This window comes from Vanellus vanellus (assembly GCF_965231255.1).
Source record: "Vanellus vanellus genome assembly, contig: HAP1_SCAFFOLD_70, whole genome shotgun sequence".
Taxonomy (NCBI): domain Eukaryota; kingdom Metazoa; phylum Chordata; class Aves; order Charadriiformes; family Charadriidae; genus Vanellus; species Vanellus vanellus.
In genome coordinates this window covers 729967-746464 of record NW_028128467.1, presented here as the reverse complement: position 1 = coordinate 746464, position 16498 = coordinate 729967, and the positions used below count along the sequence as shown (strand labels likewise).

At 52.4% G+C, this 16498-nt stretch overlaps 2 protein-coding genes across 2 annotated transcripts in view; one reads left to right on the top strand and one right to left on the bottom strand.

The window, feature by feature from the left end:
* LOC309684386 (olfactory receptor 14C36-like) overlaps positions 1-16498 on the top strand; it is a gene marked incomplete at both ends in the record, with an annotated part of 283296 nt that overhangs the window by 53392 nt on the left and 213406 nt on the right. The gene's annotated exons all lie outside the window — the stretch shown is intronic.
* On the bottom strand, positions 4454-8168 carry LOC309684412 (olfactory receptor 14A16-like; the record flags this gene model as incomplete). The annotated part of the gene is made up of 2 exons (XM_082500334.1): positions 4454-4525; positions 7275-8168. 2 exons carry the CDS (start codon positions 8166-8168, stop codon positions 4454-4456), a joined length of 966 nt encoding a protein of 321 aa, XP_082356460.1.

Below are 16498 nucleotides of genomic sequence, written 5' to 3'. Positions count from 1 at the left end.
TTCCAAAGCCCTCCTAATGCTCCTCTGTCTCCAGAGATGGAGCCACAAGAGGGAACCCCACCCCTGAGCCTTCCAGCCCGTCTGTACTGAGAACTATGTGCCCATCCATTGCAGCACCACAAACTGTTTCATTTCTTCTACTGCACCTTCGCAGTGACTCCATCGCTGTCAATGGCAGGGGCTGTGCGGCTGGGTAGCAGCTCCACAGGAAAGGCTGTGGTGGTCTTTGGGTTTCATTTGGTAAAACAGGAGCCATCAGTAAAGACAGCCAACAGCATCCTTTGCTTCTCTTGTCATTCCCCGAAATCACAAGTGCTTCTCTTTTATTCTCCTTATACCCTCCCAAAAGAACAGCCTACCTGTGCTGGTTTGAGGTGAAACAGAACCCCTCTTCTGTTCAGCAACTTTACTTTGCAGCTGAGCCTCTTCAAACTAACTGAACTCTCTGAAATTAACAGCATATTGTGGTGACACTGTTCAGAGTGATAAAACCTGATTAGTTGTAATTTATGCCAAAGAATGGTCTGCAGAATTCTCTTTCTCATACTTATTGGTATAACCCCCAAGGCCAGCTGACTTGGTTCTTTGCCCCATTGGAAGGTCAGAAGCAGAAGAGCATAGAGGAGTCGCACCTGTCGGGAGGAGGGGCCAGGACAGGTGACCCCAAACTGACCATCAGGGTAATCCATCCCATCTGCCTCACGCTCAGTATAAAAGCTGAGGGATCAAAGGGTCAGCTCTTTTTCTTTAGTGGCTGGTGTCCTGGGAGGACTCTGGTTATTTGTTTGCCTTTGATGCCTATCCGTGCATTCCTGAATGCAGTTCCCATCCGTCCCAGAGTTGAGCCTGGGACTTTCCCCATGCCTGCTGTTGACGTGATTATCATCCTGGGAGCTTGATCCAGTTTAGTATGTATGTCATTATTTCTTTTTTATTTTATTATTAATATTGCATTAAAGTAGTTGACTTCCTGTTAAGTTCACAAGTCTCTTGCTCTCTCTTCTTCCTCTCCCTAGAGAGAGAGGTAGGGGAGAGCATCTGTTGTTTGCTGCAGTGGCCAGTGTGGCCCAAACCACGGTAAGAATAAGGAAGCTGTACTGTTAGACTGAAGGCAGTCCTTGCTCCTGCACACGGAATTCCATCCACAAATTACTTGTGTTCATTTAATATTTGGTTGGCTGCCTCGAGGAGTTGTCCCTGACGCAACCTTGGCTCAACTCAAACAGCATTTTGTCTGGGAAGCCGTCTGAAGGAACAGCCTCATCCCAACTTTGTTCTGTGGTCTGTAGACTGAGGGGCACTCTCTGCAGTCAAAGTGGAAGGTTCGTGGGTGATGGTGGTGACCATAATGACCCACCATGCAGCTTTTGGTCTGGCTCTCTGGATGCTCCGAACCAACAGAACTCTGAAGGGCAGTAAATCTGGAATTGGAGCTTACAGAAAACACGATGAAAATGCTTTATCTGGTTGGAGCAGGAAAATTTCTGTGAGTGCTTGCCCCTGTAGAGGCAGTATGGGAAGTGCACAGCATCAAATAGACGGTGCAGCTTGAGTGGTGTGAGTAGAATGGTAGAATCTAAGACTCATAGGATAGTTTAGATTGGAAAGGAAATTAAAGATCACCAAGTCCCACCCCCACTGCCCTGGGCAAGGACATGTCCCACTAGATCAGATTGCTCCAAGCCCCATGCAACCTGGCCTTGAACACCTCCAGGGATGGGGCAGCCACAGCTTCTCTGGGCAACCCGGGCCAGGGGCTCAACACCCTCATGTGAATTTTTTTTTTCCAAATATCTATTCTAAATCTCCCCTCTTCCAGTTTGAAAACATCCCCCCTCGTCCTACCCCTACATTTTTTTAACGTACTCTTTACCCTTGTGAAAAGTCCCTCCCCAGCTTTCCTGTAGTCCCCCTTCAGATACTGGAAGGCCGCTATATATGACTGACATAAAAACCCCAGCAGCTGTTATTCAAGAACACACCTACTCTGTCCTGTACTTCTAAAAGGTGCTCTAGAGCTAAGCCATTCTATATTACCATTTTTGATAATAATTTGATTTCTTCCTCTAAGGCTGTCATACTGTCTGCCTCTTCATTAATGGCTTTTTCTAATTCTCTTGGCACATTTGCAGTAGCCCTTTCTAGTTTTGCAGTCCCTCACTGTGAGATAAAATCTATTACAGAGAGTTTGAACTCAGTGCCACATTATCAAAGGCATTTATGAAAGGCAGGTCCTGCTTGTCTAACCTGATCTCCTTCTACAACGTGGTCACGCGCTCAGTGGATGAGGGAAAAACTGTGGATGTTGTCTATCTGGACTTTAGTAAAGCCTTTGACACTGTTTCCCATAGCATTCTCCTGGAGAAACTGGCTGCTCATGGCTCGGATGGGCACACGCTTTGCTGGGTAAAAAGCTGTCTGGAAGGCCGTGCCCAGAGAGTGGTGGTGAACGGAGTTAATTGCAGTTGGCGGGCGGTCAGGAGTGGTGTCCCCCAGGGCTCAGTGCTGGGGCCAGTCCTGTTTAACATCTTTATCAATGATCGGGATGAGGGGATGGAGCGCACCCTCAGTCAGTTTGGGGATGACACTAAGCAGGGGGGGAGTGTTGATCTGCCTGAGGGTAGGGAGGCTCTGCAGAGGGATTCGGACAGAATGGACCCATGGGCCAAGACAGACTGTAGGAGTTTCAATGAGGCCAAATGCCACCTCTCACACTTTGGCCACAACAACCCCCGCCAACGCTACAGGCTTGGGGAGGAGTGTCTGGAAAGCTGCTCAGCAGAGAGGGACCTCTGTTGTTGGTTGATAGCGGCTGAAAGCGAGACAGCAGTGTGCCCAGGTGGCCAAGAACCCCAGCGGCATCGTGGCCTGTATCAGGACTAGTGTAGCCAGTAGGACCAGGGAGGTGATTTTCCCCCTGTACTGGGCACTGGGGAGGCTGCTTCTTGAGTACTGTGTTCACTTTCGGCCCCCTCACCACAAGAAGGACATTGAGGCACCAGAGCGTGTCCAGAGAAGGGCAACGAAACGGGTGAGGGGTCTGGAGCACATGTCTTATGAGGAGCGGCTGGGGAAACTGGGGTTTTTTAGCCTGGAGAAAAAGAGGCTGAGGGGAGACCTTATCGCTCTCTAAACATATCTGAAAGGAGGTTGCAGAGAGGTGGGGGTCCACCTGTTCTGTCAGGTAACGGGTGTTAGAACAAGAGGAAATGGCTTCAAGTTGCGCCAAGGGAAGTTTCGACTGGATATTAAGAATAATTTCTTTACTGAAAGGGTCATCAGGCATTGGAATGCGTTACCCAGGGCAGTGGTGGAGTCCCCATCCCTGCAGGTGTTTAAGGGTCGTGTAGATATAGTGCTGAGGGATATGGTTTAGTGATGGGCTTGTCTGTGTTAGGTTAATGATTGGACTATGTGATCTTACAGGTCTTCTCCAATCTAGGAAATTCTGTGATACTGTGATTCTGTGATGATGGCGCTGGGACAACTTCCCCGGGGTATCCACTGAGCACAGGCACAGCCCAGATCCTGCTTGTCTGGTCTGTCATGTCTCTCGCAGGAGCCCGGCTGTGCCAGGACACTGCTGTGTGCCCCCACCCTGCACACTCCCCCATTTCAGCTCTTCCCTGGGGTTCTCTTCTCTAGCGCACTTGCCAGCCCTGCCAGCCCACACCCTCCCTGAATCTGGCCACCTCCTGCCCTCTCCCAGCACAGAGCAGCCCCATTGGGACTGGTCCCACAGAAGGACACAGAGGCCAGTGAGAATTTCCACAGAGATGGTATGATGATGAGATCTCTGCCCCAGGCAGCTTGCAGCCCCACCTGCCAAACGTCCTTCCCAGGATTGCATGAGAGAATTGGCCCAGGGCACCCTCAGGAAGGTCCTTTGGCCCCACCGCAGCAAAGGGTTCCTCTTGCCATGTCTGCCCTGCACACACATGGTGCCCAGCTCTTCTCCTGCCACAGCCCATCTGCCCTCAGAGCCTTTTCCCGAAAAAGCTCATCCGTGCTGGCCTGGCCAGCCGTTCCTGCACCCCTCTCCAGGCGTCCCACAGCCCCCGAGCTGGTGGTGCAGCTCTGCAGAGCCGGGGGCTGTGGTGCCCAGGGCCATGCTGGTCAGGCTGGGAGGCAGACCCAGCTCGGGTGGCTCCTGCCCCCTCCACCTCAGCACACAGATGAGGCCCCTGCAGCTCCAGAGAAGTTCTCAGGGAAAGGATCTCAGACAAACAAGTCAGTGCAGGGTACTTCAGTTTTTTAAAAACAAAGAGAGAAGAGCTTCTTATTTACACAAAGTCTGTGGCTCCCACAACACAGACAGACCCTGACATAGCAATAGGATAAAGGATGATTCTTCACTTTTATTGACAGCATTAACAAACCCCAGAAAAGCTAAAAAACACATAAATGAAAGGAAAAATATATTAAAGACAATCTGGGCCTGTAATGAGTTACATCATGTGTGATATGTAGAAGATGGGCAGTTCATTGCTGCTTCTGACAAGATACCAGTCATCAGTTTCCACAGGGCATCCTTGAGCTCCTGGTTCCTCATGCTGTAGATGAGGGGGTTCACTGCTGGAGTCACCACTGAGTACAGAAATGACACCAACAGGTCCAGAGATGGGGAGGAAATGGAGGGGGGCTTCAGGTAGGCAAACATGGCAGTGATGATAAACAGGGAGATCACAACCAGGTGAGGGATGCCCGTGGAAAAGGCTTTGTGCCGTCCCTGCTCAGAGGGGATCCTCAGCACAGCCCTCAAGATCTGCGCATAGGAAAAGAGAATGAAAGCAAAAGCCCCGAATGCTAGTAAGACACTAAGCACCAGAAGCCCAACTTCCCTGAGGTAGTCTGAATGTGAGCAGGAGAGCTTGAGGATGTGGGGGATTTCACAGAAGAACTGTTGCAGGGCATTGCCCTGGCAGAGGGGCAGTGAAAATGTATTGGCCGTGTGCAGCACAGCATAGGGAAAACACTGCCCCAGACAGCTGCTGCCATGCGGACACAAGCTCTGCTGCCCAGGAGGGTCCCGTAGTGCAGGGGTTGGCAGATGGCAACGTAGCGGTCATAGGCCATGATGGTGAGAAAAGAAAACTCTGCTGAAATGTAAAAGACAAACAGCAAGGCTCGTGTAGCATATCCTGAATAAGAGATGACCCTGGTGTCCCAGAGGGAATTGGCCATGACTTTGGGGAGAGTGGTGGAGATGGAGCCCAGGTCAAGAACAGAGAGGTTGAAGAGGAAAAAGTACATGGGGGTACCAAGAAGACCGAGTGGATAAGGCCCTTTATAGACTGATTGGAGTAGGCTCACATTCACAAGCCCTGGTCCTCAGAGGGAACTTCAGCCACCCTGATAGCTGTTGGAAGGAAAGCAGAGCAGCGCATAGGCAATCCAGGAGGTTTCTGGAAATCATTAATGATTTCATCCTTCTCCAAGTGACAGCAGAGCCAATGAGGAGAGGTGCCATGCTGGACTTTGTCCTGACCAAGAAAGAGGGACCCATGGGGAATGTCATGGTCGAGGGCAGCCTTGGCTGCAGTGACCTTGAGGTGGCAGAGTCTGGGATCTTTAAGGTGGCTAGGAGAGCACACAGTAAGCTCTCTATCCTGGACTTCAGGAGAGCAGACTGTGGCCTCTTCAGGGATCTGCTTGGTGAATTACATTGGGACAAAGCCCTGGAAGGAAGAGGGGCCCATGAAAGTTGGCTAATATCCAAGCGCTACCTCTGCCAAGCTCAGGAGCAATACATGCCGTCAAAGAGGAAGTCAGGCAAAGACAGGAGGAGGCCTGTGTGGATGACCAAGGAGCTCCTGGTCAATCTCAAAGAGACAAAGGAAGCCTACAGAAGGTGGAAGCAAGGACAGGTAGCCTGGGAGGTATTTTCTGAGCAGCCAGGGATCAGGTTAGGAAAGCTAAAGCCCAGGTAGAGGTGAATCAGTCCAGGAGCATGAGGGGCAACAAGAAAGACTTCTATAGGTATGTGGGTGACAAAAGGAAGACTAGGGAACACGTGGGCGCACCCAGGAAGGAACCGGGAGACATGGTCACCCGGGACATGGAGAAGGCTGAGGTACTCAACGACTTCTTTGCCTCAGTCTTCCCTGGAAAGGGCTCTAACACTGCCGTTGTCCGCTCACAGGCACTTCCCAGCACTCCCCAGCCCTCCCCAGCTCTGCCCACCTCCCCTGCCCTCTCCCCAGGACAACCCAGCCCAGCAGCCCAGTCTGGGCTGGCCCCACAGCACTGCCCGCCGCAGGCTGATGCAGAGCTCTGGGCACTCACCGCACAGCCCCAGCTCCTCCCAAGGGCACAGCAGCTCCTGGGGGGCAGAAAAGGAGGTCAGCCTGCCCATCAGCCCCGGGGCTCATGGTTGTGCTGAGGGAATGAGGAAAAAGAGGCTGGTCACTCTCTGCCTCTCCGGAATTCATATTGTGCCTCATTCCAAGCCCTGACTGAATTTGCCCCCTTCTCTCCCCAGTCAGCCCCACGCCCCAGGACAGCAGAGCAGTCCTGGCCCTGGGGTTCCCTCAGGCACCTCCTGTGTCCCCCCACTCTCCCCTCCCTGTGCCTGATGAGGCCCTGCTGACTCCCTCGGCACTGCAGCGTCCTTGTGCGTGGACACATTGATTCAGTGCTTTATATTGGTGGACTTTACCTTTGAGGGTGTTTCACCTTCAGAGTCTCCATCCGTTCCATCTCAAGGTCAAGTGTCGAGTCCCTAATCCCGCCTCTCTTCCCGCCTGAGATACATTTCCAGAACGTCCAGTATATGCCATCAGTCCTGTCACACATGAAGAAGACTGAGGAGATAATGGGAGCTCATGGACCGTCTCCCCTTCTATTGGGCACCAAGAAGAGCGCCTTTAAATCCAGAATATTTGGTGAAGTGGAAACCAATTATACCATGAGCTTAGCTCCAGAAACTTTGAAAACACAAGAAGAGACTCCTTAAAATATTGATTCCTTGAACATGTTCTTGGAAGGAACTTTGGAGGAACAGCCCATCCTTCAGGCACGGCACTTGGGAGATGCCATTTTATTGAAGAGCTGTTATCTGTCAGGCCACACCTGACTCTGTGTTGTGCAAGGGTCAGACACAGTAGGATGAAGCCTCAAGAGAAGCAGTGTAAACTCAGAAAATTATCTACAAGCAGGATTATCACGAGAGAAAAAAGCAGACTCACAGCCTAAGATAAGCCTTGGGCAATGTGCATGGAAGGGGCAGCAGGTTATTGTCAGTGAAACAGTGTCCATTCGGTCTGTTTCCGTACGGCATCCTTGAGCTCCTGGTTCCTCATGCTGTAGATGAAGGGGTTCATTGCTGGAGGCAGCACTGAGTACAGAAATGACACAACCAGGTCCAGAGATGGGGAGGAGATGGAGGGGGGCTTCAGGTGGGCAAACACTCCAGTACTGATAAAGAGGGAGACCACAGCCAGGTGAGGGAGGCACGTGGAAAAGGCTTTGTGCCGTCCCTGCTCAGAGGGGATCCTCAGCACAGCCCTCATGATCTGCACATAGGACACCACAATGAAAACAAAACACCCAAAGGCTAAACAGACACCAACCACAAGAAGCCCAACTTCCCTGAGGTAGGAGTGTGTGCAGGAGAGCTTGAGGATGTGGGGGATTTCACAGAAGAACTGGTGCAGGGCATTGCCCTGGCAGAAGGGCAGTGAAAATGTATTGGCCGTGTGCAGGAGAGAATAGAGAAACCCACTGCCCCAGGCAGCTGCTGCCATGCGGACACAAGCTCTGCTGCCCAGGAGGGTCCCGTAGTGCAGGGGATGGCAGATGGCAACGTAGCGGTCATAGGCCATGACAGTGAGAAGAGAAAACTCTGCTGAAATGAAAAAGAGTAAGAAAAAGAGCTGGACAGCACATCCTGCATAGGAGATGGCCCTGGTGTTCCAGAGGGAATTGGCCATGGCTTTGGGGAGAGTGGTGGAGATGGAGCCCAGGTCAAGAAGAGAGAGGTTGAGGAGGAAGAAGTACATGGGGGTGTGGAGGCGGTGGTCGCAGGCGATGGCGGTGATGATGAGGCCGTTTCCCAGGAGGGCAGCCAGGTAGATGCCCAGGAAGAGCCCGAAGGTCAAGAGCTGCAGCTCCCGTGTGTCTGCGAATGCCAGGAGGAGGAAGTAGGTGATGGAGCTGCTGTTGAACATTTGCTGCCTCTGGGCAGGGGGATCTGTCCAAGGAGGAAAAGGCAGTGACAAACTGGGAGAGACTTCTCTGAGGAAATCCCAATGCCATTCCTCATAGAAATCCGCCTCCCACAGCTGAATGAGGAATGACTCAGCTCATTCCCAACCCCACAAACTCAGTGACACTCTCCCTTATCGGGTAAAATACTGCTTCGACACCTACTTTCCATGAGGGCACCTCTGGGGCAGGAGTCAGAGGCAGAGTCAGAGGCAGAAGAGAAGCTGACCCACACCCCCTCCCAAACTCCTTAGATGCAGAGTTCAACAGAGGGGTGGGGAAACAAGGAGAAACACGTCTGTGCTCTGAAAAAAGGAAGCAAGGAGAGGGAGTCAGACAGGCGTGCAGTGAAGCCTTCTCCTCAGTGACAGTGTCTCCAGACAGCGACACTGCAGGGCACTTGCTTTTATGTTGTGCATCACTTGTAGGACAATCACACATCTCCTTGAGTGGAGGTGCAGCTGCTGAGAAGGCATCTCGAGCTCTGGACCCTGTGGCTGTGGGGTGGGTGGGAGAGGAGAGCAGAGGCTTCCTGCGGAGAAGTTGTCTGAAGTTCAGGGGGTGGCCGGAGGTGCCGGGATTCCCCCTGCCTGGGCACTTCTGGCAGCAGCTCCCTCTCTGTCCCTGCCTGTGTCTGGGCTGCCAGGAGCTGCCCCTGCCTGGAGCTGCTTCTCTGCCCCCGGGTCTCCTCCCTGCCAGTGCCCCAGAGCCCATCCCACCCGCTGTGTGCTCAGCTCTGCCCTGCAGACCCCTCCTGGCAGCACAGCGCTGCCCGGGGGCATCTCTGGGTGTGCGGGGGCTCAGGAGGGCTTCAGGGAAGTGCTATCGAGAACGGGGGTCTCTGTGCCTTCTCCACAAAGGAGAAATCCATTCCCACCACCCACTGCCCACCCACCAGCTGAGAGGAGAAATCCCACAGCACAGACTTGTTCCCTTTCAGGGGAAAGGTGCCTCGATGTCCTTCTTCAAAAGGGCCCTCTGCAAATGTCCTGGGGGTGATGGGGATCTGGAGCAGCCCTGACCCACACAGGTCCATCTCAGCAACAGAAGGCATCTGCCTTGCTGGCAGTCACTCCTTCCACCCACTGCTTCTCCCCACAGAAGCTCCGTGGGAGCTCCCCGGGCAGGCGGAGAGCTGACCCTGGCAGAGTCCCTGCCCTAGCACACAGCCCCGGGGTGCAGGGACCCTTCTGGCAAGGACAGCCCTTTGCCACCCTTGCCTGCACACCCCTACGCACACCTCCACAAGCATCCCCAGCAGAAGGCAGCCCTCGGGCCCTGTCCCTCTCAATGGGCAGCAGGGAAGCCCTGCTCTGGAGCACATCCTCCTCCTCTACAGCACTGAAACTGAGAGAGTCCTCCTGACAGAGCCCAGCAGCTCTCAGATAGACCAGCTTGAGGAGATCCCTCCAGGAACTGGAGCTGCATTGCCCGGCACCCCGAGACTTACCACGCAGAGGGCGGTGAAGATTTCTGCCCCATTGAGCTCTCAGCACACCCCACTCCCAACTGCCTTTAAGCTCTCTCTGCCTCACAGGTCTCCCCTCCGTGCTTGCAGGCAGTGCCCCCAGCCCTGCTCCTGGGCAGAGCTGTCTCTCTGCAGCGCTGCCCGCTTGCCAGGAGCTCCCTCCGTCCCAGCAGCCCGGCCCAGTTCAGCAGCAGAGGACCAGCCCACGGTGGCACTCTCTCTGTCCCCTCTGGGCTCCCTGGAGGTGTCCCTGCGGCTCCAGGGGAGCCGCCTGTGAAAAAGGCTGATGCAATCTCTCATGTTCCCTCCCTCAGCTGCGCAGAGACACTTACTTTCAGCAGTGTTATTTCTCCCAGCAGAAGTGCTGGGCATGAGCACCCCGTCTTCTTGTCCCAGCAGTAGCACACACGGGTTCTTGGACTCTTGATACCAGGATTCCTTATGGCAAGTCACCGCTTGCCTGGTGCCACAGCTGGGGGGCTTCAGCCCAAACGAGCAGTAATGATTTCAGACAGGGGAACAGACAGGACGAGCTGGAGCTGTTCCTGTGGCAGACAGAGCTGTGACATGGTGAAGAGCTCAGTCCAGCTGGTCTTCAAGGACAGCCTCCTCCAAGCTCAGCTATAGTCCAGATCGCAATTCAATCTAAGCCTGAAAGGCAATTCAAGGGCAACAGAATGAGTGTTTACTCCTTCAGGAACAGTTTGAGGAGAAACAAAGCCACTGTGTGGCCACTGCTGAGTTTAAGAGAGCGGGTGGAGCTATATCTGAGATTCTCTACATCCTCTTTGCCTCAGTCTGCCCCAGCAAGGTCTCCCAGGGCTCTGTGTCTCGGGGCAGGAATCTGGAGGAACACCACCAGCAGTGGATTGTTCCCAAGTCACCTTAACTAAGACAATCCTTACCAGTCTATGGGACAGGAAGGGTGGCAGCTGAGGGAGATGACAGGGTAAGCCAATGTCCCAACGTGTCCAATAATACTCTGTAATCATTGAAAGGCCATGGAGGTTGAGGGAGGGAACATAGAGGTACATAGACAGGCCAGAGGGATGGGCCAAAAGGAATATCATGATGTCCGATAAAGAGAACTCTGAAGTCCTGCCCTTGAGGTGCACTAACCCCGTGCAATGACAGAGGGCAGGGGCGGTGTGGCTGGGTGGCAGCTTTGCGGGAAAGGCTCTGCTGGTCCTTCAGTTTCATTAGGCAAAACAGGAGCCAGGGGCAAAGAAGGCCAACAGCATCCTTTGCTTCTCATTCCATTCCCTGAAATCTCGAGTGCTTCTCTTTTATTCTCCTAATACCCTCCCAAAAGAACAGCCCACCTGTGCTGGTCTGAGGTGAAACAGAACCCTTTTTCTGTTCAGTAATTTGACTTTGCAGCCAAGCCTCCTCGAACTAACTGAACTCTCTGAAATTTAATGCATATTGTCCATAAGCTGTTGGCTCTCAGAGTGACAAAACCTGATTATCTATAATTTATGCCAAGGCATGGTATGCAGAGAGGCTCTTGCTTAGACTTTTTGCTATAACAACCAAGGGCAGCTCACTTTGTTATATGCCCCGTTGGAGGGTCGGAAGCGGTAAAGTGTAGAGGGGTCGCACCTTTGGATAGGATCAGAGAGGACAGGTGACCCCAAACTGACTAACTTATCTAAACTGACAAGTCCTTTCTCTCTCTCCCTCTTCTCCTTGGAAAGAGAGGTGAGGGAGAGCATCTGTCGTTTGTCGCAGTGGCCAGGCCGGCCCAAACCACGACAAGGGTGAAGGAACTGCACTGTTGGACTGAAGGCAGTCCTTGCTCCTGCACACAGAATTCCAGCCACAAATAACTTCATGTTCATTTAATATTTGGTTCGCTGTCTTGAGAAATTGTCCCTGACACACCCTTGGCTGGGCTCAAGCAGCATCTTGTCTGGGAAGCTCTCCTAACAAATAGCCTCATCCCAACTTCATTGCGTGGTCTGTAAATGGAGAGGCAAGCCCTGCAGTCAAAGTGGAAGGTTTGTGGGTGATGGTGGTGACTGAAATGACCCACAATGCATCTTTGGTGTGGCTTTCTGGATGCTCAGAACCAATGGACCTCTGAAGGAAAGTCAATCTGGAATTGGAGCTTACGGAAAACACATTTAAAACTCTTTTCTGCTGAGCTGGTTGGAGCAGCAAAATTCCTGTTAGTGTTTGCCTGTGTAAAGGCTGTATGGGAAGTGCACAGCATAAAACAGACCATGCAGCTTGAGCTAAAATATACGTTAAGGAGGAAAAGGATGTTACAAACTCAATAAGCAGGTGATTGAACCAGGGCAATGCCCTAGGAGATCCCACTGTCTTAAAGTAGCAGATCCCACTTCTCCAACCTGTCAAGTTTACGTTAGTCATTGCAAAGTGAAAAAGGAAGCCGGTGCCATTGGAACCCTGTGGTGTGGCATGTATGATTCACAGGATCTCCTGAGCGAAATGGATGATGAGGTAAAGAAAGTGCAAAAAGACACCCGTAAATTGAAGGAGGAGGAATTTCCCAAAATAAAGACAATCATCTTAATCAAAATTTGAGAGGAAGATCTCAGGGTAAACAGATATAGACCCTGGTTACAAATTAAACAGCTGGACTTAGAAGTTGGACAAGCACAAGATTTAGAAAGAGAACTAAAGGTTTTAGAAACTGAGCTACAGAAAGCTGGAACAGCAGCTCAGCTTCCAGCAGAGTAACATATAGCCACGAACAGAAGTCACAACCAATGCAGTGCACTCCCCTCAGTCTGGGAATTCAAGAGTATGTCTAGGACAAGATCCATAGGGTCTACTCGGAAGGCCCAGGTTCCTGTGGGCTGGCACCAGGGGTTCTGGAGTGCTTGCCAGCAGATTCTTGGGGATAACCCACATCTGAAGTGGCCATTGGGAATAGGAGAAACTTGGCCCTATTATTAGCGGACGCATGATCATGCACGGACCCTCTTCATGTATGGCAAACTCAAGCTGAATAACTCCAGAGTAGAGTCACTTTGAGTGGCTATGAGAGAGCCCATCGTCTTGACCCAAGGTGGGAAAATGTCATCTTCCAAGCAGGGCAATGAAAGGGATTAATGTGAAAAGACCCATCAGGTGAACCTGCATCGTAAGGGAAAACAAATTTTCCTTGTCTAACACAGACAGAAGCCCCCCCTTGCAAAACCAACGTAATGGCCACCACTGCCAATCTGCTGCTTTAACTGTTCCACACCATAGAGTCTGATCTCAGCACTGACTTTATCACAAGAATTATGCATGAGCTCTGCAAAGCCTAAACATAAGATGTGCCGCCCTGTCTCTGGCAACCCGTGGGGCAGAGGAGAGGGAAAAGCCAGTAACGGGGTTTGGATGTTGAAGGTGGGGTCCAGCAGAAATGAGGAGTCAAGGGAGTGGATGGGGAGAGATAGGCAAAGGTGGGACAAGTTCTGATCTTGATTGTGGGGCCACTACTGTTGTAGGAGCATGACTGGCTGGCAGCTGGCCCCAGCAGTTTGGGGACAAGAGGTTTATCACAAAACCGCTCTTCCCAGCAGAGCCAAGATAGGGGCAGAGGGAAAGGGGAGTGGCAGGCCAAGGGGAAATGGCTGGCATGGTGATGATTCTGAGGGCACTTCCACAGCAGCAGCCTGGTTGGCCCTCAGGAGACATGCTGGCCAGCATGCAGGCTGAGGTCATCCAGCGCATCAGAGACCCCACCCAAGAGGAATTCCGTCCTTGGGGAGGGGAGGGGGTGAGGCAGGTGGAAGAGGCCCACCTGAGTTCTGATCCTGGGGGCACCTCTGTTACAGCAACCGGACCAACCATAGCAGACAGAAGGGCAGGCAGGGCTCATGGCCACCCGGCTCAGGATGAGCCCTGACACTGGGGGAATATCTTATCTCCAGGTTGAACATCCCCTCTTTCACCCAACACTTGTCTTTCATCCTCTTAATATGCACCAAATTGCAGAGCCTATCTCCGTATTTTATGACCTCCTCCTAGGTTCTGACAGTCTGCAAGGAGGTCCCCCTAAGCCTTCTTTCTGCTCTTCACCTTCCTTGCAACCATTGGCTCAAGGGGAGCTTTGCCTTCCTAGAAACAATGACGTCAATAGAGATAAGTTTCTTCCTCGTAATGTCCTTGCTGTCACCTCCGGGCAGCTGCTTCATGGCCCCTGTAAGAGCCAGCCTCTTCATGCTTCATTTTAGTCAGGACCTCCTTTCTCACCCTTGCCAGGCTCCTGCCAGCGTTGACACATTTCCTGTATGATGGGGTGGACTGTTCTGGAGCTGCAAGAGTCCATCCTTGACTAGCAAAGAGCTCTCTGCCCCCCTCTTCTCCGCAGGGCCCTATCCCATGGGATTCTTCTGATCAGGTCCCTCAGAAGGCCAAAGCCTGCTCTCCTGAAGTACTGCTCTTGGCCTTGTTCCCTTCTTTCAGGAGCCTCAACTCTACCTTCTCACCCCTGACTGTGACATCCCTGACATTGGGAGATAGGAATTTTTTTTTCTCCACTCTGGAGCAGGCACGGAGACCTCAGTTCTCGTTAGCGTTTGTCTGAGCCTCTTCTTATCCTCTTGGCACGCAGAGATGTCCCTGGGCAGTGCCCTGCTGCCAGGAGGGATCTGCAGGGCAGAGCTGAGCACACAGCGGGAGGGATGGGGTCAGTGAGCACTGGCAGGGAGGAGATGTTGGGACAGAGAAACAGCTCCCGGCAGGGACAGCTCCAGGCAGCCCAGACGTGGGCAGGGAGTCGGAGGGACCTGCTCCCACAAACACCTTGGGAGAGGGGACTTGGGCACCCTCCCTGCCATCCCCTGCAGTGCAGACACCCACTCTGAAGGAACGCCCTGGTCTCCTCTTCCACCCAGCAGAGCCCAAAGTTACAGTTACTGCAGCGTACATATTATTCTCTTTAACTTTTAATACATGAAAAAGGAAGAGGAAAACACCCACGAGTACCCATTTTAAAGAAAAGATTGTTGTAAGAGTGTCACAGAACGACTGGCAGGAGGGGCGGGGATGGGGGGAATTTAATGTTTAAGGAATGAAAACACGTTACAGGCCTTTCTGTTTCTGAGAAGTCCCATCCCCAAGTCTTTAATCACATTCAAATTTATCAAGACGGCAGATTACCAAACTGAAATATCATACTGGGTAATACGAAACCATTATGATCTCTGAGAATCAGACACCTTTGACTAGATTTAAAAGAATTTAAGACTTCTCTAAGAACATTGCTTACATATATTCACCATAAATGTTCTACCGTAAAACTTCAGTACTGCCCTGATATGGTTAACTCGTAGTACCAGGGAAAAAAATACAGTTAGAAATGAATGATGAAATGATGCTCAGTAGCACCTGAATGACAATTTCTGTGGTGTAGAAAAGAAGTCACATTAAAAAGAGATTCCAAATTGTCATTTAGATAGGGAGAAAACTCCTGTGCAAGATGGCTTTCAAGGGCCTGCGTAGATTATACCTCACAGATACACTCTTGATCCAAAATGTTGCTGGTGAGCAGTTTCTGCAACTGCCACAAAACCAGTTCTCCAATGCAGTGGAGTAAAACAAGTTGAAGACAACATTAAGTCGCCCAAACCACTTTTTCCTCAAATTGCCCTTCCGTTCTGTTTCTGTCCCTTTCAGCGCTCTCCACCAGCTTTCAAAGACATCTGGCAAGTTTGTTCTTATAAGATATCCTCCCACATTTCCTCATCGTTTTACCTGGCTGAGCCCGGCGCGGCCTCTGCTCCCTCTCTGGCACGCAGCGCTGCCAGGCCTGACCGGTCACTATGGCCACGGGGACACGGCACGCCGCCCCCGCCCAGCCACGCCTCACGCGCATTGTGACAAAAGGCCTGTCGCCACCCCAGGCCGCTGCTGTCCCTGCTGTCCTGTGACCTGTCCCCGATGGGTCTCCTGTCCCCTCAAGTCTCTTCACCAGCCAGCGTCACCTCCCGGCAGCCCCTGGGCCAGTGCTGGCTCTCCCCACAGCCCTGGGCCCATCCTGCCACCCCCGATGCCTCTCACCGCCTGCTGGCCCTCCTGTCACCCCCTGGGCTGTCACCTCCCGGGCTGTCACCCCCGCTGTCCTCTCCTCTCCGCAGCCAGCCGGGGCAGATGCAGCGGGCTTTGCCCTGGGGCGCCCGGCTGCCCACACCGCAGGACCAGCCAAGGCAGGGGACATCTCAGGGACTCTGAGAGCACCTTGGGGCAGGGACGGAGAGTTCAGCCAAAGAGGCCAGCGACCACCTCTGTTTATTTCCATAAACCAATACACTTCCCAACCGCGGCACACACACAGTTGCTGCTTGAACTCTGTGGAGGAGGACGAAGGAGTCAGGAATGAACCGTTAGCATCAGGATGTGCCCCAGGAGACCATTTCTTGCTCTCTCAATCACCACAGCTGCTGCTGACACAGCCCTAGCGCATGGAATCCTGCCTTGAATGACGAGGTCTAGCTGTGCTGGTTGATACGCTGAAGCTTGCTGACGCTTCTGGGAACACTGCTGATTTCTCAGCCTTCCTTCCTAGGAAAGATGCTGCAGCCCCTTAAATCAGCTTTGGGGCCCTTTGCTGGAAGTCCTTCAAGAGCTTCCTTGCACTGGGGAGCTGAGCACTGGACACAGCACTGCAGATGTGGCCTCACCAGTGCTGAGAAGAGAAGGATCACATCCCTCCAGCTGAAGACAACGCTTTTCCTAACACAGCCCAGGAACCTCTTGGCCTTTGCTGCAGCAGTGCATTGATTTTGGATGCTTGTGCAATGCCTCACACAACTGTGGCCTGGGCACTCATAGAAAATAGATACCTGATCATTTCCGTACAGTCAG